Below are 27669 nucleotides of genomic sequence, written 5' to 3'. Positions count from 1 at the left end.
TGTTGCTCCATATACTTGTCAGCATTTGGTTTTGCCAGTGTTTTAGATTTTGGCCATTCTAGTTGGTATGCAGTGATAACTCACTGTTGATTTAATTTGTAATTCCCTAATGATATAGGATGTTGAACATCTTTTCATACGCTTACTTGCTATCTGTAGATCTTCTTTGATGAGATGTCTAGGTCTTTCACCATTTTTATTTATTTATTTTATTTTATTTTATTTATTTTTTTGCACTTGTTAGCATTTAATGAATGCCCTCAAATGTGGCTTCAAGCTACTAGAACGCAGGCGCCCCCAACACCCTTAATCTTCTCCTCTGCTCTTCTACTGAAGAATTTGGCCTTCACGATGACAGGCTGTTTTGGGAGTTTTCCCTTTCCCAAAACTTTGTAGTAGCCCGATCGCACCACATCAATGATAGGAGCAGCTCCAGTCTTGTTTTTGGCAGCATTTACCCGTGTCTGCTCACTGACCAAGGTCCACAGTTTATCAAGGTTGACAGTTGGGCAGAAGCTCTGGTTCCTTTTTAAGTGGTAATGTCTCATACCAACTTTTCCAAAGTATCCTGGATGATATTTGTCGAAGTTGATCCTGTGGTGATGCATGCCACCAGCATTACCCTGGCCTCCTGGGTGCTTCCGGTGCTTGTTGATGCGGCCGTGGCCGTGGTTCACGTGGCCCCGAGGTTTCCGGGTCTTCCTCAGTCTGGATGGCATGTTGGCAACTCAGACGGAAAATATTTATTTATTTTAAAGATTTTATTTTATTTATTTGACAGAGAGAGAGATGGAGAGCAGGAACACAAGCAGGGGGAGTGGGAGAGGGAGAAGCAGGCTTCTCGCGGAGCAGGGAGCCCGATGCAGGGCTCGATCCATTTTAAAAAAATCAGGTGGTTCAGGGGCTGGGTGGCTCATTCGGTTAACCGTCTGCTTTCTGCTCAGGTCATGATCCTGGGGTCCTGGGATTGAGCGCCTCATCAGGCTCCCTGCTGAGCAGGCTCTCTGCTTCTCCCTCTCCCTCTGTCTGCTGCTCTGCCTGCTTATGCACGCCCTCTCTCTTTGTCTCTCTGTCAAATAAATAAAATCTTAAAAAAAAAATCAGGTGGTTCATTTTCTTGTCACTGAGGGTTTTTTTTTTAAGATTTTATTTATTTATTTGAGGGGAAGTAGGGGCAGAGGGAGAGGAGAGAGTCAGTCTCCAGCAGACTTGCTGCTGAATACAGAGCTTGACTCAGGGGCTCAATCTCACAACCCTGAGATCAGGACCTGAGCTGAAATCAAGAGTTGGACGCTTAACTGACTGAGCCACCCAGGCGCCCCATCTTATTACTGAATTTTAAGAGTTTTTTTGTATATTTTGGATACCAGTCCTTTATCAGATGTGTCTTTCGCAAATATCTTCTATCACCCTTTAGCATGTCTTCTCATTCTCTTGACATTGTCTTTCTCACAGAAGTTTTTAATTTTACTGAAGTTCAGCTTATTAGTTGTTTCTGTCATGGATCATGCCTTTGGCATTGTCTCTGAAAAGTCTTTGCTGTATTCAGGGTCATCTACGTTTTCTCCTAGGAGTTTTATAGTTTTATGCTTACATTTAGGTCTATGATCCATTTTGAGTTAAGATCTGTGTCTGGATTTTTCATGTGAATTTCCCCATGTCAAGATCCTTAATTTTATCATTTGTAAAGCCCTTTTGGCCATGTAAGGGAACATATTTAGAGATTCTGGGGATTAGAACATGGACATATTTGTGGGTCATTATGGAGCGTACCGTTGGGTTACGAAGAGTCAAGAGCAAGGATGCATCTGGTCTTGTGGGACCAGCAAAGAGAAACTACCATGAACCCAGGTGTGTTCTTCCTGTCTCTCTTCTCATTTTGCCTCTGATCTTCTGTTTTGGGCTTCTTTCCTAGCAATAGGCTTCTTCTGGTTCTCTGTCCTCAGAGGGGGGAAAATTAGCCATAACTCACTGTCCGACCTTTACATGTTTCAGACCTGGTCACATGAAGAGACTAACTTATTTCTTTTTCAGACCCAGTTCCTGGGGTGTGGGGAGGAATACACCTACTTGACTCAGTTGTCTATCTCTAGTTCAGTTAGCTGGTCTGGAGGACAGAGTTTTACATAGCATAAATACGGCTGCTGGCAGTCACCCATTTAACGATGTGGAAGGGGGACAGAGAAGGGTAATCACTGTGAGATGGACAAATTTCCCAAAGAAGTAACCACCACATTTATGTACATATACCTCTTACTCTCTGACCATATATTTTCATAATCTACTTGGGGAATATTGGTGGAAAAGTTTAAGAGGCACCAATAAATTCAGTAAGTGAAGCAGTGAATGACAGATAAATACAATTTTTACCAATACTCATTTCTTATATTTGCAAGGGTATATTTTGGCTAGTCAGAAGAACAAACGATTCTTTTGATTTGCCCTCAAATAAATGTCCTTAATCCAAGCTAGGTTCAGCTTCTTATGCTCAACTCCCCAACTTTTTACTTGCTTCTTTTTCACTCTCTTTTGTCACTGGCCTCCACCATTGGCCTCATAGCAGAGGGCTAACATGCTTGCTTATCAATTCTTTTTGATCTTATTGACCACCAATGGCTACTCTGGTCAGTGACCAGCCTTAATTTGTGGCCAGTGATAAACTAGATATTTCTCCATCTGTTCCAGCTCTTGGTTCCCAAATATCTCTCAGATCTTTCCTCCCAGTGTGCTCCTATCCCATCAATGTCTGGCTTTTTGAAGGCAGGCAGTTAGGTATTATCTCAAGTTTTTACAAAGGGGAAGCATCACTCCTATAATAACACTCCCCCACACATACTAGGAGTGTTACAAAAATGGGCAACAGGCAAGCACACACATCCTTAAGAATAGCTTCTGGATAAAAAAATCTGAGGATACATGAGGCGCCTGGTGGCTCGGTTGGCTGGCCCTTCGACTCTTGAATTCACATGATCTTTGGGTCTAACCCTGCGTTGGGCTCCACACTCAGTGGGGAGTCTGAGTCTCTCCTTCTCTCTCTCTCTAAAAATAAGTGAATAGAGAAATCTTAAAAAAAAAATCTGAGAATATAGTCTTCTTTAGGATCAACAATCTTCTTTCTCAATTATCTTTTTCTATTTCTCATTTCAAAACTTCTTTCACAGCTCAAACTCAAACTGGAACTTTGCCCCTTTGACATTTCATTTTTTTAAAAGATTTATTTATTTATCTTAGAGAGAAGCAAGCACAGGGTGGGGGAGGGGCAGAGGGAGAGAGACTCTCAAGCCGACTCCATGCTGAGCAGGGAGCCCAACTCGGGGCTCAATGTGGTGCTCAATTTCACGACCCTGAGATCATGACCTGAGTCAGAGTCAAGAGTCGGAGACTTAACTGACTGAGCCACCCAGGTGCCCCTTGCCCCTTTTGACAGTTTAAAATCCTTTAGCTCTTTCTTCCTCACTATATGCAGGATATACTTGTTTACCATGTTGATCCTTCCCTCATTGTCAAATTAATGAATTCACTAAAAAACAAAAATATAACCACACTGGTGAACCCTCCACTATCCTTTTTAAATAAGTTAGGAACAAAACAAGGAGCACAAAGGAGAACCCTCTCCCTACATGCCTCCCCCCTTAAGGGCAGCTTTCTCACCCCACTAGCCTTCTCCGCAGTTGCTCGCCTGGCAGAAGAAGAATTGGGTTACTCCTAGGTCTCCTTCCCCCATCTAGTTACTACCCTTTTCAAAAGGGGAAGTCAGGGCTGAATTCTTTCCTTTGCCAACTCCCTATCAAAGCCTTTTGCCAATAAACAGGGATCCAAACATGAACTTTCCAGGCCCATGACAGTCCCCAAACATGAGGACAGATCTGTTTCTTGGGGTCACAAAGTGAGGACAGGAAGCCAAAGTGCTCCCCACATCCCACTGCTCTTGGGAAAAGCAACAAAAATCAGTTTGGTTTTCATTAAGAAAAAGGCAGCCATTCCCAGAAGGAGCAAAAATCCTTTGTGTTACCATCATTTCCCTATCATCCTAGATGCTGAAAGAACGTTTAAGTTTTTTCCTCCATTAAATAATTATTTTTTAAAGATTTTATTTATTTGAGAGAGAGAGAAAGAGAGCACAAGCAGGTGGGAGAGGCAGAGGGAGAAGCAGGCTTCCCGCCGAGCAGGGAGCCCAATGTGGGGCTTGATCCTAGGACCCTGGGATCATGACCTGAGCTGACGGCAGCCACTCAAACAATTAAGCCACACAGGTGCCCCTTCCCCTTTAATTTAATCACTTTTTAAAAAAGATTTTATTTATTTGAAAGAGAGAGAGAGCACGAGCATGGGGGCAGGAGCAGAGGGAGAGGGACAAGCTGACTCCACACTGAGCATGGAGCCCGATGCAGGGCTTGATCCCAAGACCCCGATATCATGACCCGAGCCTAAATCAAAAGTTAGATACCTAACAGACTGAGCCACCCAGATGCCCCCACTTGAGCTTCTTATTCCTCTACTCTCTCCTTACTCTAGAGGCTAGAATTTATCCCTTCATACATCCCTTTGGCACTGTACTGGGTAATGGGATAACAAGCAGAAGCCTCCAGCAATCTCCAGGGGAATTCTGTTACCTTCTCCTGTAGATTGGAGACAAGGAGCAGATCTTGGTTTTCCTCACACTTTGACAGGAACTGGAGAACCTAGGGATTTGGGTCTGATATCCTCTCAACTGAACCAATTCAGGCCAGTGCCGGAGTGCGTGCGTGTTTGAGGAGCTATAGGTGGGAGGGAATGCTTGTGATGGGGAAGTGTTTCTAGGGGGCCTGAGGAAGTCTGGAGCATCCTGGGAACAGAATGTGCTGGCTCAGGCCCTGAGCCATCCCCCAAGCCCCTCCCACTTCTCTCCTCACGTCACTAACCAGTTCCAGCTGTGTACAATCCAGGCCATGTCTTCCCATCTGGCTTCTAGGAACTCATGACTAATTAAAGGAGTGTGTGTTGCCGGAGGGGGGGGGATCTTAAAAACAGAGGTTTCCAGGGAACAGCTTGGAAAACTCAATCCCATTCAGCCAGGGAAATTTCCCTCTCTCCTGATTCCCTCAGGGCTCAGGGGAAACAGGCCAGAAGCTAACACCGCATTTCTCTAAATCAAGAGCAGTGTCTGGGTTGGTGAGTTATAACTTATGTTTTTCTCACCTCCAGTTTCCAGTTTCAGGCCCCAGACTTGCCCTTTATACCAGAATGTCCAGCCCTAGGGGCCACCCCTTTCCGGTAAGGGTGGCTGTCAGAGAGGGCGGGTGATGGTTTAGAGATCCGCTTCTCTTGGACTTAGAGACTTCTAACAAACCTTTGCCCTCCAACCTGTAGCCCTATTGCCCTGATCACTAGAAAATACTCTCAGAATCTAACCTATTTCTTCCTGTTACAGTTTAAAATATTTTATTTAAAAATATTTCCGTATACAACTCTTCCGCCACATTTGTGGACAGGGAGGGAAACTAGTTTGCAGGAAGGGAGCAAGCAAGCCAAAGAACGCAGTTCTTTCCCTCTGAATCAAGTTCTCTTTTGGGGGCAGGCAGAGCACATGTCCTAACCCTTTGCACACATCCCCATATCTCCCCCAGTGAGAGATGACAAATTCAGAGGGAAAAAGAGCTGGGTCAGCCTGGCTCAGGGGGTGGGGGCTGGTGGAAGGGGTGGCCATGATGTCACTAGGGGACCGGTTAGTCATAGGTCCTTGCACATGTGCCCGCCTGCAGCTCCTGGCTCTAGGGGGTTTGGTCTGGGTGCCTGCGGAAACTCTTGAGAGGCTGCAAAGATCATCACAGCTTGAGCCTGAGGCTCAACTGCTTCCTAGCTGTGTGACCTCAAGCAACCTACTAGAGATTCAGTTTCCTTTTCGGTAATAAGGTGATAATACCAGCTCGGTTGTTGAGAGGTAGATGAGGTAAACTACTCAGCAGCTTTTACTATTTTACTCTATTCTCTCCTGGTTCCTTAGTATCTGGAATGTGGTTCCATGCCAGAGCGAGTGCCCACCTTTTGTAATAATTTCTTACACACTGTCACACGTTCTTAAGTGTCCTCCCTGCTCCTTTTTTTTTTCTCTCATAGATGGTGCCTAAGGGGAGGGAGTAATCAGCTATCGCATTCATCTTCTTTCCCTCACATCCTCCCTGTCTGCATCCTCCTCTCTCCCCACCACCCTCAGCTCCTGTCCCTCCTGCATTATTATTATTATTATTATTATTTACTATTTCTTATCGCTTTCTCTTCCATCCCAACCCATCTCTAGGGGCTGAGTCTGGGCAGGCAGAGCTGGAGCTGAACTCAGAGCCACAGAGCTGCAAGGAAATGGGTCAAAATGTTACTAGTGGTTCTCTTCTGGGTAGCATTTACTGGTGATTTTCATGTTCTTCCTTGTTTATTTTGATATTTTCCAAATTTACTACAATGAGCAAAGGATAACTTTTATTCAGGAAAAAGAGAAAACTTTATTTATTTATTTAAAAAGATATTTATTTGACAGAGAGAGAGCATGAAAGAGCACAAGCAGGGGGAGTGACAGAGGGAGAGGGAGAAGCGGGCTCCCGCTTAGGGGAGCCGGACGACGTGGGACTCGATCTCAGGACCCTGGAATCATGACCTGAGCCGAAGGCAGATGCTTAACCGATGGAGCCAGCCAAGGTGGCCAAGAGAAAACTTTAATCTGAAAAAAATTATAATTTTCAATTGGACTATGTCCTGTTCTCAAAAAAAGAGGGAGTGAGGGGTGGAGGGTGGAAAGAAGGGGAGAAAGGCAAGGTTTCAAAAGAACCCTGCAGGGGGCTGAGTGAGAGCTAGTTCCTAAACTCTGTCATTTCTTGGGGACATCAGCCTTGGTGATGGCCTCAGTCATGGCCTTTGTCACTTCTCGGTCAGAAGCTCCCTGTCCTTCCTTGCCTGTCACTGGTCATTTAGGACTTAGTCACCTGATTGTTACCCAGTTCAGGGCTGGGTGGGTCAAGGGCTCAGCATCATCAAGGGCAACAATATGAGTCAGGAGTATCCCCCACCTCGACCCTGGAGCGTGAAGAGTTCCCTTGTAAACCTTGCCAGCCTTACAGCCTAGCATGTGGGGAAGGGCTCAGCATTGGGGTCCTACTGAGAACATGAGTTCAGTAACCCCTTCTCCCAGTCCTATCCCTACTTCTCTGTGCATTTGAAGGATATGCAAATGTGTGATGCATAAATGAGAGTGGAACCTTAGGTGGCTCCTAAACATTTGAAGAACAAAATTCTTTTTTTTTTAAGATTTTATTTATTTATTTGACAGAGAGAGACACAGCGAGAGAGGGAACAAAGCAGGGGGAGTGGGAGAGGGAGAAGCAGACTTCCTGCAGAGCAGGGATCCCAGTGTGGGGCTCGATCCCAGGACCCTGGGATCATGACCTGAGCCAAAGGCAGACACTTAACGACTGAGCCACCCAGGCTCACTGAAGAACAAAATTCTGAGAGTCATCATGGTGGTGCATGGAAAGAGTATGGGTTATGTTGGGTTATGGAGTCAGCAGAGGGATTTGAATATAGCCAGATCAATTGGGAGCTTTATGTGCTTAGTCAAGTTCCCTCTCTGGGTCTCCATTTACTCTTTTAAAAAAAAAAATGGCCACAAAAATGGCAAAAACAAAAAACAAACAGAAAAGACCAGAACAATTCCTCTGTCCTAGGAGGGTTGTGAGAATTAAATGAGATCATTGATAAATCACCCAACACAAAGTAGATGTTTTAAAGTGGAAGTTTGTCATTTCTTCCTTAAAGAGCACTCAAGACCATCTCTCAGCTCTGGCTCCCAACCACTTTCCCACCCCAGTTATTTGTGTGACAAAGATTCATGAAGCACCTCCTGAAGCACTGAGCTGGCCAGAGCTAGGTACTAGGGACTCAGCAGGGAATGAAGTAGTCCAGACCCTGGAAACTCTCACCGAGCACAGAAGTTTGGCTCAGCTCTGCACTTTTACTCAAGGCCCGCACGGTCCCTGTCCCTCAGGGCTCTTTTACTCCAGCCACTTCTCAGCCAGCCTTCACAGTCCGGCTCAAAACCTGCCTTCGTGGCGAACCTCCCCACGGCCCCATGATCCTTAGGATGGGGCACCTCTGGCCTGGCATCCTGGTTCCCCTCATTCTGGGTACTTGGATCAGCCTCACCCTATCCGCCATCTCCCTGTGGGCAAGCTCTGACCCTTTGCTGCTTTGTGCCCTTGTTAACCCCCATCCCCACCCCGACATTACGGGCTCATTAGATGCTTGAAATAATGACTTTTTGTTAAAGCACACACAAGTGGGCTTCAAGAAATCCCCAAATTGGTCTCCAGTACAAAGAAACTGAGACCTCATCTCTGATTTCTTCACCTGAAACCTGAGCACCTAAACTGCTTCTTACCACTTCACTTTTATTTTTTTTTCCTATCCTAGAGCAGACAGGGACCCATGAAGGTTGAGGATAAGGGGTTTGCTGCCCCAGGATTCCTGGGGCACAGGAATGTCCAGCTCCAGGGGATAGCCATGGTCCCTATCCCAGTCTGCAGAGATTCTGCATCTCCTCCTGCCAGGATGCCCACCCTCAGGACAGCATGAAAAGTCTTCTCATCTCCAAGAGAGGACTCTGTGGGAATGGCTTGGGGCTCTTCTTGCCAGAAGCTCTGTGGCAAGGCAGGGGTTAATGGTGAATTGCAACATATCTCTGGGCTGAGTCGCCTCCCACTGCCACTCCTCCCAATTCCCCTCCTCTGAAGTTTTATAAAGAGGGCTGGAGATTGGAGAGTGGGAAGAACTGGAGGCAGGAGCGCCCCCCCTTACCCCCCCAGCCCTGCTTCCCCAGGCTCCCAGAAGTCTCAGGGCAGAGGGCACAGACAGCTTCTGGAGTTCCTGCCTGGTGGGACCATGAAGTGGCAGTGGCTGTGGCTGGGCTTCCTATTCCCTATGACAGTCTCAGGCCGGGCCCTGGGGCCTGCAGGGAAAGAGACAGCAGTGGTGAGTGTCCCGAGGAAGGAGGGACCCAGGCCCAGGAAGGGATTGGGGCAGTGCGCCACAGACCTGTCCAAGCCTCCTTCCTGACCTTCAACCTGCCTTTCCCATCCTTCCTCTGCTCCATGATCTACTCTTGCCTGTCCCCCACTCCTTGCCTTTGTTCCAGCTGAGCCCCTTCCCTAAGATGCCTCTCCTTTAGTCCTTCCATGTCTGTCCCCATCCTATCCTCATGGGTCTGTTAGGTCACTGAGAAGCTCTACCCTGAGATTCACTCTCTTTCTTATTCTGTACCGTGATCCCCATCATAGGATTACCTGTTGCAATATGGGTACCTACAGAAGCCTCTAGAAGGACCTGATGACTTCAGGCCAGAAGATATCATGGAGGCTCTGAGGTGAGAGGTCATAAGGCACATGCCTTAAGGGTCAAGGTTGCAAGGTCATCTTTTCCTCTCCTCATTTCTTCCTCTCCCCAGGCCCACTTCTGCCTGACTCGAGTCCATGTCAGGGATCTAGGGAATGGTTGCTATCACTCTTAGGGGGGTGGGGCATGGAGTGAGATGGGGATTCAAAGATGAGGAGCAGTCATTGGATCTTCCTAGGCCCTGAGCATCCCTTTGGAGGCTCCATTCCACATTGTATCCAACACACTATTAGCGACATCCCACACGAAGTATAATTTACATGTAAAACTATGAGTTGAGTTCATATGGAGTTGAGTTGTTGGCATGTTGTTGCTTTTTGTAGACATTTAATTCAGCATTTATTTCTATTTTGAAGTTTTCTTTTCCTATTTTGGATCTAATGGATAGTCTTTCTTTCTGCTCTCAGATATGTTCACAGTCCCTTGAAAAGCCACTGTGCCTGCAGTATCTGAGTGATGAAATTGCCCCAGAGCAGGCTGGGCTGGGAGGGGGGCCTAGCCAGGAGGAGAAGGCCGAGGGAGGACAGGCCCTCAGGTGGGACCAGTGGTGGAAGAGTCTCCAGAGCAGGGGGGAGGACACTTTCCCAGAGCAGAAGGTTAGAGATTGCAGCAGGGGAAGAAGGCTACACCTGAGGGAAACCTCACACAAATAAGACACTGAAGATGGGCAGGTGAAGCTGGAGTATCGCTATTTCTGCAGAACAGAAGAGAAAGTCCTAATTATGAAGACTGGATACTAGAGTGATCCCATCAGCTTCAGAGATTCTGTATATGTGCTGCCGAAGCGAGCACAAGCTTCAGAGATTCTGTGCCATTCTCAGCTACCACCATGGGCAGAAGGGGGCCAAAGAGCTATCCCCAGTTTCCAATCATTCCAGATTCCCCTGCCCTGTTGGGCCCATCCCTCTCCCTCTTTTCAGAACTTTTCAGGAAGCATCTGAGCTGCCAGTCTCAGGTCAGCTGGATGATGCCACAAGGGCCCGCATGAGGCAGCCCCGTTGTGGCCTGGAGGACCCCTTCAACCAGAAGACCCTTAAATACCTCCTGTTGGGTGAGGACTGAGACTGGGAAAGGGAGGGAAAGGAGGCTGTGGCATGGCTCTGGATTACAGGTGACATTGGGACAGTCTGGTCCAGCTCAGAGTTGAATGGATGATCACCTGGTGATTAGCTAATCATCACCTGCCTGGACACATAGCTATGTTGAGTGAATGCCTGGACTCAGGGGAGCTCTCTGGGTTTGGCAGAGGATCTCTGTTTCTAATCTATTTTCTGATCCAATAACCAGGCCGCTGGAGAAAGAAGCACCTGACCTTCCGCATCTTGAACCTGCCTTCCACCCTCCCTCCCCACACAGCCCGGGCTGCCCTGCATCAAGCCTTCCAGTACTGGAGCAATGTGGCCCCCCTGACCTTCCAGGAGGTGCAGGCTGGCTGGGCTGACATCCGCCTCTCTTTCCATGGCCGCCAGAGCCCATACTGCTCCAATTCCTTTGATGGGCCTGGTAGGCACCAGCTCTTGGCTCCCACCTCACAGACGTTTGAGATTATCTCTGTCCCCTTGAGCCAGTGACTCTGTAACCTTAATGTTCAAGCAGCCACCTGTGCCCAACTGCACCCTACACTCTCTAACCACCTTCTAACATTCTCTTGGGGAGCAGCTGGTCACCTCCCTGGGGTCTTATCAAGCCTCCTCTTTGAAGCTTATGCCTTAGTCCTTGGTTTAAGTTCCCCTGCTCAAGACACCCCTCAGAGGACTGGGCAAGAGAGAAGAGAGTGGTTGGGAAGTACAGAGACAGAGGGATGGGCAAAGCAGAGAGAACTGGGTGATGAAAAAGGGAGGTGAAAATTCAGAGAGAGGCATCCGAGAGACTGAATATAGATGGAAACTTAAGGGAATGGAGAAATTGGGGTTTATTACAGGCAGGGGATGCTTTAGCCTAGGAGACTCTGACCTCCTTCCTGTCTACCTTTGTCTTTGTCCAGGGAAGGTCCTGGCCCATGCCGACATCCCAGAGCTGGGCAGTGTGCACTTTGATGAAGATGAGCTCTGGACTGAGAAGACTTACCGGGGGGTGAACCTGCGCATCATTGCAGCCCACGAACTGGGCCATGCCCTGGGGCTTGGGCACTCTCGATATACCCAGGCCCTCATGGCCCCTGTCTATGCTGGCTACCGGCCCCACTTCAAGCTGCACCCAGATGATGTGGCAGGGATTCAGGCTCTCTACGGTTAGTCTTTTCCCTCAGGTTATGGCTAGTCATGACCCCTAGTGATCATGAGCGTCAGTGTGACCAGCATCTCTTCAGGCTTGAAGAGACAGGTCTGACCTCCATGGTAGGAAATGACTTGGCTTCTTTCTCTTCTGCCTACCCAGTTATCCAGGCTTCTGCATTTTCAGGAGTTGTTTTTCTGACATTCCATGTCTGCTCTTCCTTCCAGGCCTCTCTCCCCTCTTACCTGTTCTTGGGGATGAAGAAGAATGAATATTCCAGCAAACTTCCTTCCCCCTTTCTGGTGCCTCTCAAAACTGAAATGTGTCTCCTGTCGATATCAATACGATCTTGCCTCCCACCAAGAGAAATTCTCTAAGATTCTCTTTTCCCCTTTCTACGGGGCCTCTGAGCCAAACTTATAGAAGAGTGGGGAGGCCAGGTGCTATGAGTTCTCTCCTTGAGCAGCATTATGTGACCTTGCAGGCAAGAAGAGCCCAGAGACAGAGGATGAGGAAGAAGAGATGGAGCTCCCCACTCTACCACATGTGCCCACAGAGCCCAGTCCCATGCCAGACCCCTGCAGTGGTGAACTGGATGCCGTGATGCTGGGTGAGGCCCTTCCCCTCCAGGCTATAGGCAGTCGGTGGCTGCAGCCCACTGACTTTGAGACATGGACAAATGGGAAAGACATGGGACTTCAGCATGAGCAACAGAGGTTAGATACCAGGCAGGGGTTAGTGGCCATGGGAGAAGCCATGTGGCATGGTGAGGGAGGCTTCAGAGCCAAATTAAAGATGGGTTATGTGGGCATTTACCTCAGTTGCCTCCCTATAAGGGCCACCAAAACATATCTGGTAATATAGCAAGATGAAGAAAACTCTATTTGCTGGAATGTCTATTAGAGATGGTATTATACCTGCATGGAAGGACAACTTGGAAGCTACTTGGAATGGGAGGTGAGGTCCCCAAAGGGAAGCAGCTATCTGCAGGGCTTTTGTTTCATTGAGTGAATTAGAGTGCTCAGAGCAGGGCTTTTGTTTCATTGAGTGAATCTGAATAATGAAGAGGCTGAACATGGAGTCTTCCTTCTCCACCTTAATTCTCTTTTTTTAAAGTTGAATGAAGTTTTGAGGACCCAGCCTGTGGGAGGAGAGCAGATTATCAGCCTGCCTGAGGTGCCCATCAGTCTTTATTTGACCCGGGTCTTTTTGACATGTTCACACTTTTGCCCTCAGGGCCCCGAGGGAAGACTTATGCCTTTAAGGGGAACTACGTGTGGATGGTGACTGATTCAGGGCTGGGTCCCTTGTTCCAAGTGTCTGCCCTTTGGGAGGGGCTCCCAGGAAACCTAGACGCTGCTGTCTACTCTCCTCGAACACAATGGATTCACTTCTTTAAGGGTAAAAGGGACTGGTTTACAGTGTGTTACCTGAGGGGGGCCTACCATCAAAGAAGCCGCAAAAGGGAGGGAGAGATGAGAAGTTTCTGGAAGGGTGGAATGGGAGAACCAAAAGCTATCACCTCAAGACAGAGATAACTTGTTCTTTCCTTACCTGCTCTCAGGAAACAAGGTGTGGCGCTATATTAATTTCAAGATGTCTCCTGGCTTCCCCAAGAAGCTGAATAGGGTAGAACCCAACCTGGATGCAGCTCTCTATTGGCCTTTCAACCAAAAGGTGTTCCTCTTTAAGGTATAAAGTTCAAAGCAAGGGCAAATCCCTTCTTAGGAGGGGTGGGCTACCTTACACCGAGAAGCAGACTTGCTCTCAAAGGGAGATCATTTGCAGCTGGGGGTAGATCTGGGGATCCTTGAGCTCTCTCCTTATCCTCTTCTTCTCGCTTCCCACCCTACTCCTAGGGCTCTGGGTACTGGCAGTGGGACGAGCTGGCCCGAACTGACTTCAGCCACTACCCTAAACCAATCAAAAGGTTGTTTACGGGGGTGCCAAACCAGCCCTCCGCTGCTATGAGTTGGCGGGATGGCCATGTCTACTTCTTCAAGGGTAAACAATACTGGCGCCTCAACAGGCAGCTTCGGGTAGAGAAAGGCTATCCCAGAGATACCGCCCGCAATTGGATGCACTGTCATCCACCGACCTCAGACCCTACTCTGTCAGGTGGAGATGCCGCTCCTTCAGCCACAGGTACTGACCACTCTGCCACAGGAACAACTGTGGACACCACTTCCTCAGCCATAGATACCACCTTGAACACTGACCACCCTCCCGAAGACCCCATCGTGGACATTACCCTCTCAGCCACAGGCTTCCCCACCCTTTCATTCCCTGGTAATGTCACCCTCCCAGAGGCCTAAGGTGTGAATCAAATGTCGCCTCACTAGGCTGCCAGGCTGCAGCAGGGGCATGAACCATAGACCTCAGGTCTCTAAATGTCCCAGCTCTAGCCACCACTCCTCTGTGCTCTTGCCCTCCTGGGCAGTGACTCCCTAACTCTGAGTCAGCTCCCAACTCTATACATTTCTTCTCCACCCTAGATAGCACTTTGAACTGTGTTATCTACTCTCTGGAAGACAGTGGTAGAAGGAAGGCATCACTCAGGCCCTTGGCTGACAGGTGGCAGCAGCTGAGAAGCTAAATGCCTGGGTCCTGTTCTTCCTAGATAAAGTGCAAGAAAATGGCATGGCCAGTAAAATGAGCAAGGGCTTTGGAACCCTTTAAGAATCACACTTACTTGCTTATGACTTTGGGCAAGTTAATTAACCTCATGAGCCTCAGATTCCCCATCTGCAAAATAAGGTCAATACCAATCCTGCAGGGTTTCGGCATTAAATGAAATACCGTTTGTGAAGTGCAGGGCACAATGTCTGGCACATTTGTGCTTAATAAAGGCTAACTCCATGTTCATTAGAGAGGACTGAACAGCTCTTCCTCTGGCTGTGTGTGTGTGTGTGTGTAGCTGTGAGTCCGGTCGTCCGGTCTGATAAGGATAGCTGTATCAGATCTTTAGGGGACCAGAGGACTTGTCAGTCTGGCTAACTGTTTGGGGGTGCAGAGAAAGAAAAGAGCAGCAATAGCAGGGGCTGGACTCTCCGGTTCAGTGTTCAATGCCATTTTATTCACATGCTCCGTGTTCTTCCTCCCTCCCATCATAGCTTTGTTGCCCAGGGGAGGAAGATATCTTCCTTCATGCTGTCTGGGGAACCAGGGAACAGACTCTGAGCAGGAGAATCAGAGGAGGGAGTTAGAATGGGTTGGTGGCTGGGACAAAGTTCTAGTTAAGGAGATTAGCGTCACCTACAGTGAGAAGCAGAGAAGGCACTCGTCTCCCATGCAGCCGTGAAGACCGGGCTACTTTGGGCAAAACGGCAGAACTCTGGCATGTGGGCAAATGGTCTCTCCTTGGAACAAGTAGACAGCTTTGGGGGGAGGCAGGTTCTGCACCATGCATTGCCCCATGGTCTCCCCCACATTTAGGAGAGAAAGGGAAGCACCATGGAGGACAGTACTCCCAACTGAGGTAGGAGAAGGGGACTTGAGCCTATGGACCCAGGAGGAAAGGCTAACCAGGAGCCAACCACCTGCTAATGAGAGGTGTAGGGATTAGGTGATCTTAGTGCTCCTTTGTGCCCTTCTCCCCATCAAATAGCTATTGAGTGCTTTAGGGAGCTTCCCGGTTTTCTGTAGGTCCTACAACAAAAGCTTTTATTTTACCATTGTGAGGCACACTGAGGCAAGTATATAAAAGGCTTTTTGGGTAAGGGCCCTCCTTGGTTTGGAGGGAATTAGGAAGTCAGTTACTTTAGGGGCCAGGGCACCTCTATTATTGGACAGAGGTAGGTACTCATACTTCCATTCTTCTCCCCTCCCCACAAGATTCCCCTTTATCTGTCCCTGAAACATATCCCTACAGGGCTGGTCTGGGTTGGGGTACAGATTCTATCCCCAGTGAGAGAGGTGGGGAAGTTTGTGTGAGGGTCCTGTGGGCTCAGGCCCTGCACACTTGGTGTTCCAAGGCCCTTGCTAGGGATGGAAGCATCAGTGGAGGTTTAGGCTCAGGTCTGGGTGGAACCAGAAGGTGTGGTGAGGGGTACAGTGGAACCACAGTCAGAATCCAGATCCAGGACGGTGTGGGGGGCTGTGGCCTGGGTGCCTGGTCCCAGTTGGCGCTCTCGAAGGCTCTGGAGATAACTCTGGAGAGGCACAGGAGAGAGGGCTGAAGGAAGGGCCTGGGTCAGAGCCCCCGCCTCCTACCCTGACCATCCCCATGTGCCCTCTGTCCCATCCCCAAGTGTGCCCCTCCCCTCACTCACAGGAGCCAGACTATCAGCAGGGCTCCGGGCGTTGGGGGGAAGCTGGCGCCGGTAGCTGCCTTCACAGAGCCCCACCCCAGGGGATGTCCGATGCCACTTGGCCTCTTGCTGACGGATCCGAAGGAGTTGAAGATGCCTTCGCTGGTGGCTCAAGACCACTGCTTGGGAGGGGGCCGTACGGACTCAGGGAGGCCTCTTTAGACCTTGAACCCCAACCCCAAACACCCTCACCCTCTAGAGAAACCCATCTGATCTCCCTGTTCTGTCTCTCTCAAACCTCATTGCCCCCCCTGGTTATTCTAATAGAAACTCTTCTCTGGAATCCTCTTACACTTTCCTCCTGGACTTCCCTGAGATCTTTCTTTCCTTCCATAACAGTCCCCAGTAACTGACTCCGCCCTGCTTCTGCTCCTCTGACAATTTTTCCTTATTCTTACCCAGACCGTTGGCTCCTCCAGCTCTAACTTCCTTTCAGTGCCTTTCACTGCCTTATTCACCTTAGACAGCGCCACCCCTAAGTATAATTCTCCCCCACCCCCGCCCCGTCAAGTTTGGGAACTGGGGACGTGAGAAGGTACAGGTTTGCTGCTTCTGTACCATGGCACTAACTCACCATTGGCGTGGCCTCCATGTTCCTCATCCATGAGCTTCCACTGGGCTAGGGCCCCAAGGGCCCCCAGGGCTGGCCAGGTGCCCAGCAAGACCCAGCTATACCAGCAGAGAGGAGGCAAGGCTGGAAGTGCCTGCAAGCGTTGGCCCAGCCGACTGCCCAGTGCTAGCCCCTCTAGGAAGTAGTCAGCACAGGCCACCAGCACCGCAGCACCCAGCAGGGCTGTGCCCAGAACTGTGAATGGACGTGGCCACCGAAGCGTGAGCAGGGCTCCCAGCAGTGCCAGCCCCACCAGCCCCCCAGCCGGCACCCAGGCTGAAGGTGGTTGGTAGATGGGCTCTGTGCCCAGCAGGGCCCCGGCACCCAGGGTTAGGCCCAGCAGGAGACCAGTCAGGAAGAGCCCAACGCTGCGAACCAACATGGTGACCAGGCCACAGAGGAGTCCGATGCCCAGCGCAATGCCCGCGCTCACCTCCAGGCTCAGCTGTGTCTCTAGCACTCGCTCCTTGTGGCACAGCAGGAAGATCACCAGAGCTCCTGACAGCAGGCCCGAGAGAAACATTACTGCCTTGAAGCAGCGGTAGCCTGGGAAAGGAGGCAGGTGGCATTGAGAGACAGGGATGGCTCTGATGAATTAGAAGGGAGAGGAGTGGCTAACCAGAGGAGCAGAAGACAGGAGCAGCAACCCAGGGACCTCAAGGCAAGGGGCAGGAAGGGATCATCTCAGGGAAGGCAGGGGACCTTTCAAAAACTGTGAGGGGGTGGGAGGAAAAATCAGGAGGTAAGATGGATACACTGTGTGGAGTAAATATGGAAAAAAAGGTTTAGTACTTCCAGGGATGGTAGAAGGGAAGAAATCAGTACAGGCTGATTTAGGTTATTGGGGAAGGGTTGAAGAAGCCTTAAACATGGAGGATAATGTGGGAATGGAGTTTTGAGGGAGGAGAGAAGGGAGAGGCAAGTGAGAGTTGCCAGGGGTCAGAGCTAGAGGGCATGGCTATGGGGCGGGGACAAGATGAGCTGGCAAGAGCAGCATGAAGGTAGGCATCCCCTGATAGAGGAGTAGAGGTGGACCAGGAGCAAAGGAGAAAGTTGGCATCATCCTTGAGGGTGACAGTTTTGGGCAGCTGCCCCCCAGAATCCTGGCCCTGCCCTCACCGAAGCAGCAGTAGATGATTCCAAAGCAGCAACAAAGAGCACACACCAGGGCGGGTGCCAGTTCAGGATTGTCCTGGGGTTCCAAGACACATCTTGGGTCTGGAGGCTCTGGGAGTTGTTGATTAAAGGGCCTGGGGTCAGAGGTCATGGCCAGGGGCAACAAGGCTTCCTCCATGGCCGAAGAAAAGGTGATCCCAGAGGGGAAGGTCAGTGTCAGCTCCTCTCATCCATCCATGAATATCTTGAGGGGGTTGGGAAACCTGCAAGGGGGTAGGGGGCAGGAACTCAGGTGCCCATGAATCTTGAGGATTCTGTACCTCTACTTCTTATGAAGAAAGGCCAGTCTCAGGAGGGAGCATGGCCTTGCTGGGGTAACTGAAAAAATCTACAGGACTGGGTCAAGGGGAGCCAGCTGTCTTTTTACTACCCTCTGAAACAAGGACACTAAGTAAAACTTAAACTAAAATCTTATAAAGTTATGACACTTTATCTGCTCCCTAACTTTCCAGGGTGGATTGGGAAGAGTAGGAAGTCCTAGGTCAGTGGAAGGAGGGGCCCAGGGACATTAGTGGGACTGGGCGCTAAAGGCCCAGAAGCTTGTTCCAGCTAAAAAGAAAGCTTGCCCCATCTGCAGTTGGGACTCAATACTGCCTCACTGGACTGGGAAAGGTGGGGTTAATTGAGGGGGGGAGGAGGAGAAAGAGGAGAGAATGAGTCATGGTGGGGTCTCTGGACAGCTGCTCCAACCCCAGGGAAGGAAGAGGGGAGAAAAGAAACAGACACCAAAAGAGTTTGGGACAAGGAATCGAGTAGAGACAGTCCCCACACTTTGTCAAGGTTCTGAAGCCTTAGCTTCATGTGGAGATGGAGTTGTTGGGGGAAGGTGCATCCGGCCACAGTCTAATTCCCATGGTCCCTCTTGGACTAAGCAGGCACCTTGCCCACAGACATCTCACATCCTGGTAGCCTCTTACTCCTCCTCTCAGGACATTGGTGGGACTTTTCCCACCCCTCCCTTACCCTAGGGGTGTCAGGGCTGCCAGTGGGATTTGAATTCAGCTCCTGAAAGGAAAACACCAAGGAGGGGCTGGCATTGGGGGCACTGTGGGAGTGGGGTAGGATGGATGCAGGGGCTTTCATTTGTCTTCTTTTGGACATCAAGGTCCTAACAGGCTAGAGGGTTGGCGTGGGGAATCCCTGGGTCTCCTCTCTTCAATCCGCTTGGAAGTCTGGGAACTCCAAACAAGGACAGATTGGGGAAGGAGTGTTAACTACTCACCACCCTGCCAGGGCTCAGGAGAGGCGGGGGTAGAAGTGCTTCCCTAACCCCCCTGCTGCATCCTTGCCCGGAGGTCCTAGGCGTCGGGGCGGCTGTCGGGCGTGGGCACCCCCAGGGTCACTCTGTTCGTTGCCCCCTAAACTCTTCCAAGTTGAAGCCCAAGCCCCGTGAGCTAAATGCAACCAGCCTGGGGGGTGGAGGAAGGGGACAGGGTGTGTGGAGGGTGACATCACGGGGCGGGCCCCTCCAACTCTTTTCCCTATGTGTGGGGGGGACCCAGTTTGGCCACTGCTCTAGGCTGGGACCAGAGAGCCCCCGACCATAGCAGGGAACGGTTTTGGAGACACTGCAAGACGTCTGGGGAAAGGTCTCTGAATACTTAGGCGACGACTCGACAACTAGAAGCTCTGAAAACCCCAACTGGGGTCCCAGCGCCCCCCTAGCCCCGGCTTGGTTTCTTCCACTTCCCAGAGAATTGGAGTATTGTCTTCTGGAGAACCTGGTGGTCGAGCCTGGGGACCCGGGGAAGGGGCTTTTACAGGACTGGGGGCGCCGGCGAGGGGCTCATGGGCGGAAAAACTTGCGGAGCAAGACGGGGTCTGGAAGGGGGACTAACGGCAGAGGCGCGTGCAGAGGAGTGGACCCAAGCTGGGTCTGCGTGGGGGCGGGAGCGCGTGTCGACGTCGACCGAGAGCAGCTCGGTATGCAAATGAGACGCAAAACAGCATGTAGATGAGTGCACTGGTTTTTGGCACTCCGCTCGGGTCCTGAGCCCAGCGGAGCTACGCTCTTAGTCGCCCAGAACCGCTCCGTTGACGGTGCCTTGGAGCTGCGTCCCGAGGGGCGGATCCCGGCCGTGGGAGCTGCAGTTACACCGGGCAGTTTGCCAGCTGGGTCAGGCCCTGGGGAGGCCGAGGATTGCTGGGAAAGAAGGGGCAGTGCAGGGAGGCCGGGGCGGGGGCGGGGGCGGGCCCGGGGCGTCCTCCCCTCTGCTCCACCTCCGCATGATACAAAAGGACCTCTGTCCTCGCTACAGGCAGCCGGGAAAGGATCGGGGTGGTGGCTCTTCTACGCTCCCTGGTTTTGTCTGCAAGGAAAACAGACTGTGGCTCGGTGGCTGTCCTCCATCTCCCAGTCTCGGCAAAGCCCACGAATACAGCCAGAGGAACCCTGAAAAATCTGTCCCCCGTCCGCAGGCACTGCTGCAGCGCCCACCAGCGGTGCAGCCTGGGGGGTATCACTCCAGCACGCGGAGGGTGGCAGCAGAGATCCCTTTAAGGGGCGGGGCCGGTGCTTCCTCAGGACCGCCTCCTCCGATTTGACTCAGCTTGCTCTACTGGCTCGCGCCTCCGCCAGCCGCTTTTTCGTTTCCTTCCCGTCTCTTCCCGGGTGACCCCGGAAGTGGAAGTAGGCGTAGGTCGGCGGCCACGGCGGGGACGGAAGGCGGAAGCAGAGCGTGAGCGGGAGGCGGAGCCGGGGGAGCTGCTCTCGTAGCTCCCCCTGGCCCTAGGCCCAGCTGCTCGAGGGGGAGGAGTTACCGCCGCTCTTCGGGTATGTTACCTTCCGCCCCCTCTACCCAGCCCAAGGGTTTCTTGGATGTCTTTCTCAGGGGCAACCCTAAGCTCCGCCCCCCAGGTTTTCTTTAAGAACCGCACGGTCCCCACCCTTTTCTGGCAGCCTGCGGCCCCCCTTTCCGGTCGTCTTTCCCTTTTTACCCGAGAGTGACCCCCGGGGCACATCCTTTGCGGTACCTCCCTATATCCCTGATTCCGGATTATAGCCTTCTGGGGAAAGAAGAAAAACTAAGGGGATTTTTGAGGGGGGGAGGGAGCACGGTTGTGGTTAGTGTAGTATTGGCTTATTGGTAGGGATAACAAACGCCCCAGAAAAATTTGAGAAAACAAGGGAGATGGGTGCATTACTTATATCCCCAATTTAAGGTTATTTAACCCCCTCTTGGTTCAATCCTGATCATCACCACCTTGATACCTTTGTTACAGGCATCAGAACTTATCATGATGGCTGTGACCTAAAATCCTCAGGAAGCCCCGGGGTCATGGCCCAGAAGCACCCCGGAGAAAGAGGGTTGTGTGGAGCCCACCACAGTGGTGGTGCCTCCTTCAGGACTTTAGGATCCTCTGTGGACCCTGAAATACTTTCATTCTCAGGACTCAGGGACTCAGCGGGGCCTGCTCCTAATGGTACCCGCTGCCTCACAGAGCATTCTAGTCCTAAGTACACACAGCCCCCAAACCCAGCCCACTGGTCGGATCCAAGCCACGGCCCCCCAAGGGGTCCAGGACCCCCTAGGGATGGAGAGGACCCTGACCAGAGTGAGGCATCTTCAGAAGAAGAGTCAGGAGTGGACCAGGAACTCTCAAGAGAGAATGAGGCTGGGTACCAGGAGGATGGGAACCCTTCTTTTCTTTCCATTCCATCTGCTTGCAACTGCCAGGGAACCCCTGGAATCACTGAAGGGCCTTACTCTGAGGGAGGAGATGGCTCTTCTAGCAACTTTTGCCACCATTGTACCTCTCCAGTTTTGGGGGAAGATGAAGAGTTGGAAGAGGAATATGATGATGAGGAACCTCTTAAGTTCCCCAGTGATTTTTCACGTGTGCCCAGTGCGAAGAAACCGCCACCCCGGCGACAGCGGCACCGCATTCCAGCCAAGGAGGATACTCGGGAGGGTGGACGCAGAGATCCCAGGTCCCCTGGCCGACATCGTTTGGGCCGGAAAAGAAGTCAGGCAGATAAGCGCAGAGGCCTGGGATTATGGGGAGCAGAGGAACTGTGTCAGCTTGGACAGGCAGGCTTCTGGGGGCTGATTGAACTGCTGGTATTGGTGGGAGAGTACGTGGAAACTTGTGGCCATCTCATCTATGCATGCAGGCAGCTGAAAGGCAGCGATCTGGACCTTTTTCGAGTCTGGCTGGTAGTCTGGGCAGGGCGGCTGGGGGGCTGGGCCCAGGTGATGTTCCAATTTCTGAGCCAAGGATGTTACTATGGGGCAGGGCTGTTCACCCGTTTTCTTAGGCTACTGGGTGCTTTGCTGCTTCTGGCTCTGGCCCTCTTGTTGGGCTGTCTACAGTGGGGCTGGCGGTTTCTGGTGGGACTGGGTGACCGGTTAGGCTGGAGGGGTAAAGCCACTTGGCTCTTTTCTTGGCTGGATTTTCCCACCTTGCAGCGTTGCCTGATTCTGCTGAGAGAGAGCAGGCCATGGCAGCAGTTGGTAAAAATGTTTCAGTGGGGTTGGCTGGAGTTGCCTTGGGTCAAGCCAAGGACTAATAGGCAGGGGAATGCACCTGTAGCAGGTGGTCGCTACTGCCAGCCTGAGGAAGAAGTGGCTCGACTCTTGACCATGGCTGGGGTTCCTGAGGATGAGCTAAACCCTTTCCATGTGTTGGGGGTTGAAGCCACAGCATCAGATGTTGAACTGAAGAAGGCCTATAGGCAGTTGGCAGTGATGGTGAGTACCTTTCCCGTGTTTCCTGTTCCTCTTTTGTGCTCGCATTTTATTTTCTATTCCAATTTTAGGGAGAATATGATAAAGAGAAGGCAGAGTAAAAAGTCAACTTGAAGCTGGAGTAACATTCTTAGGAAATAGTCATAAAGACTTTTTTCCCTGTACTATGTGATCTGACTTTCCCTTCACTTTAAGCTTTTTGTCATGAGATTTTTTTTTTTTAAAGATTTATTTATTTGAGAGAGAGAGAGCACTAGAGAGCGCATGAGGTGGTGGGGCGGGGGGGGAGGGAGAGAGAGAGAGAGAGAGAGAGGAGAGAGAGAGAGAGAGAGAGAGAGAAGCAGACTCCCCGCTGAGCAGGGAGCCCGACGCAGGGGCTTGGTCCCAGAACCCTGGGATCATGACCTGAGCCGAAGGCAGACGCTTAACCAACTGAGCCACCCAGGTGCTCCTTGTCATGAGATTCTTAATGAAAAGAAATGAACCTGGTCTATCAGTGTTGGACCACTCGCCCTGGAATATCCAGGTGAAGTCCCTCCAACTAGGGTGGAGAAGAGGCCTAATCAGAAAGCCTGTCAGTTCCTCTACCCTGAACAAATGAGGGTTTTTTGAACAGGGTGAAATCCAACTATCTGTCCCAGAGAGGCAAGTGTGGACTTAGTGTGGGAAGATTCAGGGAGTGCATGTGATTATTCCAGGACCGGGTGAAAGAAAACGAAGTATTTCAAGACCAGCAATCTAGAGTGGAAAAGGGAAAAGGGAAAGAGAATGGAACATAAACCATAGAGAGGCATGTGCATCTGTAGGTCATACATGAACATATGGTTTTTGTTGTTTTTCTTTTTAAGATTTCATTTTTAAGTAATCTCTATACCTGATGGGCTCAAACTCACAACCCTGAGATCAAGAGTCCCATTGCCCTATTGACTGAGCCCTCCAGGCGCCCCATGATGTGGTTGCTTTTATTGATAAAGGGGCAGGTGGTACAGGTGGCAGTTGTGATGCCCCATTTGCTTGAGGGAAATGGTTTAATACAAGCATGTAAATTTAAATTTTAAATTTTAAAAAATAAAAATGCTATTTTTAGATACGATTATTACGGCTTTTTCTGTAAGTAAAACTATGTTATGACTATAAGTAATGTGTGTAAATTCCATCGGAGGCCTGTTTGAGTCTATGGAACTGGACTGGTAAAATTATCACGGTGTGTAAATTACTTCAAGGACTGCATGACAACAAAGAGGAATGGGTAACCAAGGTGTCCATTAACTGTTCAAGACACAGTAAGGTACCAGGCCTGTAACTTAGCAGAGGACTAAATTAGTTTGGTGGGAAATGCATACCCCTTAGTGGATAGACTGGGATATTTTTTTTTTTTAAGATTTTATTTTATTTTTTGACAGAGAGACAGCGAGAGAGGGACCACAAGCAGGGGGAGTGGGAGAGGGAGAAGCAGGCTTCCCGCCGAGCAGGGAGCCCAATGCGAGGCTCGATCCCAGGACCCTGAGATCTTGACCTGAGTGGAAGGCAGACGCTTAACAACTGAGTCACCCAGGCACCCCTAGACTGGGATATTCTTAAGAGTGGGGAATGATAGTTTATATTCAGATTGTTACTAGCAGTAGAGCTTTTTTCTCACTTTCATGTCTTTTAGCAGACATCCTCTCTTGAGGAATAGCATTCTTAGAAAAATTCTCATTTTCAACTTGCTTTCTTGGAGTAGAGATAGAGTTAAGTTCCCTGATCCTCAACACACCTGCCCTACCCCTCAAAGTACTCCCTTGTTCTGGGCCACTGTCTGTTGGCTTCTTTTACAGAAACTCTCACTGCCCTTATTAAGCCTCAGAATGACCAGGACTAAAAGGCTGTTCTATAAGCATGGGTACGTGGAGATTTAACAGCATTCTGTTTATTTGGCATCATCAGGAGACTAGCTTTATTTTGCACTTTTGGAAAAGGAGGATGGGAACAATCAGGAAGCTGTAGGAGGTGAGGATACTATTTGTCTTAGAGAAAAGGCTGAAAGGTGGATAAAAAGCCTGTGAGGATCACAATATGCTATTTCATTTCTGGGACAGAAAGGCAAACCATTGTAGAAGTACATAGGAGTATTTTCTAGTTAGAATGAGTTTGAGGATGTAGTATTTTTGGAACTCTTACTTTATGATTGACAGTAGAGTTAAAATGTGAGGGCTTAGTATGCATGTACCAGGTAGGGTGACCAACCATTCCTGTTTGCCTAGGATTGAGGGTTTCTTGAGACATGAACTTTCAGTGCCAAAACTGGGACAGTCCCAGGCACACTGAGATGGTGGATCACCCTCCTGCCAAATCCCGTACTATGTATGTTGTGAGTATTGTCCCAGTAATCAATGATAGGTATAATATTCTAGGTCATATAGTTAATAGTGACAGAGCTAGAACTTGATCCCGTATCTGGCTGCAGAGCCAGAGCAATTAGTCATTAAGCTGTATTGATTCTTTAAAAGGGTGGTGAAAGAGAACCCTTTGATATGAGGGTTATTATTATTTTTTTAATTAGGTTCCACGCCCAGTGTGTAGCCCAAGGTGGAGCCCAACGCCAGGCTTGAACTTACAACCCTGAGATCAAGAATCAGATGCTTAACCCACAGAACCACCCAGGCATCCTGATAATGAGGGTATTTTGACCTAAGCTGGGGAGAGGGTTGGAATGGATTTGTGATGAAATCTTTTGTCTTGGTAGGTTCATCCTGACAAAAACCATCATCCCCGGGCAGAGGAGGCCTTCAAGGTTTTGCGGGCAGCTTGGGACATTGTCAGCAACCCTGAAAGGCGGAAGGAATATGAAATGTAAGTTGGAAATGGGAAGTTGTCAGGTGGGATAAATGACTAATCTTCATAGTAGAGCTCCCTGGACTTGTGGATGAGTCTCTCTGAGGCGGAGAGAACTGGGGTTGCTTATCTTTCTAGCTGGCCTGGGGCCTCAAGAAGCTAAAAGATTCATCTCCCTTTGTCCCTTGCTCAATACCTTCTGATTTACAAAGGCTTTTTTCTCTTAGGAAACGAATGGCAGAGAATGAGCTGAGCCGTTCAGTGAATGAGTTTCTGTCCAAGCTGCAGGATGACCTCAAAGAGGCAATGAATACTATGATGTGCAGCCGATGCCAGGGAAAGCATAGGTACGAAATAGGGCAGGGATGGGACAGCCACAGCTTAGGCATTGGGTAGCCAAAGACTTCCTTGTGAGTATTACTGGTAGTTGGGGGATACAGCTGATGAGTAAAAAGACCCTGAGGTTTCTACTTTTGCCATAGTGTCAAGAGATTGGGGATTTGAATTTGCAGTAAGAAAAAAGTAATATTTTTAGTTTTAAGAGAGAAGGGTGAGGGTATGGGTGTTTGTAGACATATGTTAACAACTGAGTGGAAATAATTTTAGATATTTTAGCCATATTTGTCAATAATAATGATACTATATGCTTGATTTTAGCCAAAAGGCCGAGAAGCGATTATAATAATGATACTATAACAATATCGTAGGCTTGACAAATTAAAAGGAACTGTCCTTTTGTTGGGTTGTAGGAGGTTTGAAATGGACCGGGAACCTAGGAGTGCCAGATACTGTGCTGAGTGTAAGAGGCTGCATCCTGCTGAGGAAGGAGACTTTTGGGCAGAGTCAAGCATGTTGGGCCTCAAGATCACCTATTTTGCACTGATGGATGGAAAGGTGTATGACATCACAGGTATACTTCTGTTCTCTAGAAATATGGGCTCATATATGCTCAAAACTTTGATGTTTTGACTAATTATTTCTCATGCTTGTAGAGTGGGCTGGATGCCAGCGTGTGGGAATCTCCCCAGATACCCACAGAGTCCCCTATCACATCTCATTTGGTTCTCGGATTCCAGGCACCAGTGGGCGGCAGAGGTAGGTGTTACTTCTTCCAATAATCTACCCACTAAGTGTAGTTCGGAATATGATTTCAGATGACATGCTGCTTAGGACACCTAGATGTCTTACCTGTAAGAAGTTTGGCAGCTGGCTCAGTATATCTTTTTTTTTTTTTTCCCAGTGTATCTCTAACTTAGGTATAAACAGGTAACACAGGTAACCATATGACTCTTAATAGCTCTTGCCTTATAACGTCTTGTTTTCCTCTCAGAGCAACCCCAGATGCCCCTCCTGCTGACCTTCAGGATTTCTTGAGCCGGATCTTTCAAGTACCCCCAGGCCAGATGTCCAATGGGAACTTCTTTGCAGCTCCTCAGCCTGGCCCTGGGGCCACTGCAGCCTCTAAGCCCAACAGCACAGTACCCAAGGGAGAAGCCAAACCGAAGCGGCGGAAGAAAGTGAGGAGGCCCTTCCAACGTTGACACCCCTTCTCTTCTTTCCTCAGATCAATGTCAGGGAGTCAAAAGGGCTGTGTATAGCACAGGATGGAGTTTTGACTTGTTTATTTTTAAATATTTAAAAAAGGGAAAATTTTAAGCCCAAATTGTTCACTCAGTACTTGTAGGAAGCCCCGGAACCACTCTCCCTCCTCCACCAGCACCTAGGAACTGAATCTTGTCTTCTGACAATACCAAAGAAATAGGGGGTGGCTAGAGCAAAGAACCTAGAGCCGGACATGGGCTGGACAATATCTCCCATGGTAGTGTGTGAACTGGTATTTCCCCGGGGTCTGTATGCCTTTGTCTTTTGCTTCTAGAGCAGATGACACTTCCCCCCCCTTTTTAAACTACGAGTCTATCTTATAATTTCTTGACCCATTTCAGGAGGGAGCCCCCTCCTTTACCCCAACGTACTAGTTAAAAGAGAACAAGAAAGCATGTAGCCCTAATTATAGGAGATTATACATAGAGTTCAGAGAGTGGAAACTTTCAGTTTTTCCTCTGACATTCACCTGTGGGTAATCTCACCCAACTTCATGCTTGTTGCTGCAGGGATGGCCAAAACTAATAATTTTTAAAAAAGCAGACTCATGTCCTCTGCCCTTGGGTGAGGGGGAAGGATAAAGGGGCTCCCAGAAGCCCCCTTATGATCCAAGGGTTTGTATTTTTTTAAGTTTGTTCATATTTGTATGTACATATCTATTTAAAGCCAGGGGATTATCTTTCTATAAATATATAACTGGCAACCTGTATCTTCCCTCTCTTCTTTGCCCTTTTTCTCACTTGAGAATTCTTTCCCTACTAAGTGTTAGCTGAGTGAAGGGCACCTCCTACTGGACCAAGGGAGAGGGGATAAAAAAATACCTTAGAGAAGTTTTATACAA

General features: G+C 49.6%; 3 protein-coding genes and 1 pseudogene across 4 annotated transcripts; 2 read left to right on the top strand and 2 right to left on the bottom strand.

Moving 5' to 3' along the window:
* Positions 1–259: 259 nt before the first annotated feature.
* LOC114215021 (large ribosomal subunit protein uL15 pseudogene) lies at positions 260–719 on the bottom strand (annotated as a pseudogene).
* An 8136-nt stretch (positions 720–8855) lies between these two features.
* MMP19 (matrix metallopeptidase 19) lies at positions 8856–14472 on the top strand. Its single transcript, XM_028110940.2, has 9 exons — positions 8856–8994; positions 9300–9385; positions 10335–10465; positions 10702–10917; positions 11399–11644; positions 12113–12238; positions 12865–13029; positions 13193–13320; positions 13488–14472. Exons 1-9 carry the CDS (start codon positions 8905–8907, stop codon positions 13941–13943), a joined length of 1644 nt encoding a protein of 547 aa, XP_027966741.1. The 5' UTR covers positions 8856–8904; the 3' UTR covers positions 13944–14472.
* A 210-nt stretch (positions 14473–14682) lies between these two features.
* LOC114215079 (transmembrane protein 198-like) lies at positions 14683–19146 on the bottom strand. Its single transcript, XM_028110998.2, has 5 exons — positions 18947–19146; positions 17668–17927; positions 16513–17094; positions 15900–16057; positions 14683–15779 (listed from the first exon to the last, which is right to left on the bottom strand). Exons 2-5 carry the CDS (start codon positions 17840–17842, stop codon positions 15642–15644), a joined length of 1053 nt encoding a protein of 350 aa, XP_027966799.1. The 5' UTR covers positions 17843–17927; positions 18947–19146; the 3' UTR covers positions 14683–15641.
* Positions 19147–19696: 550 nt separating this feature from the next.
* On the top strand, positions 19697–27537 carry DNAJC14 (DnaJ heat shock protein family (Hsp40) member C14). Of its 2 annotated transcripts, XM_028111013.2 has the most exons (8): positions 19697–19840; positions 19983–20497; positions 20947–22415; positions 25138–25244; positions 25454–25573; positions 25976–26136; positions 26219–26321; positions 26557–27537. In XM_028111013.2, the coding sequence occupies exons 3-8, from the start codon at positions 21003–21005 to the stop codon at positions 26765–26767; spliced, it is 2115 nt and encodes a 704-aa protein (XP_027966814.1). In that variant the 5' UTR covers positions 19697–19840; positions 19983–20497; positions 20947–21002; the 3' UTR covers positions 26768–27537. The 2 variants fall into 2 exon arrangements, with proteins under 2 accessions (XP_027966814.1, XP_027966813.1); XM_028111012.2 differs by lacking the exon at positions 19697–19840 and having other exon boundaries at positions 19930–20497.
* Positions 27538–27669: the final 132 nt, after the last annotated feature.

This window comes from Eumetopias jubatus, unplaced genomic scaffold, assembly GCF_037043125.1.
Source record: "Eumetopias jubatus isolate StellerSeaLion01/CBP00866 unplaced genomic scaffold, mEumJub1_p1.0 scaffold_8, whole genome shotgun sequence".
In the NCBI taxonomy this organism is placed as follows: Eukaryota; Metazoa; Chordata; class Mammalia; order Carnivora; family Otariidae; genus Eumetopias; species Eumetopias jubatus.
This window is presented reverse-complemented; position numbering and strand designations above follow the sequence as displayed.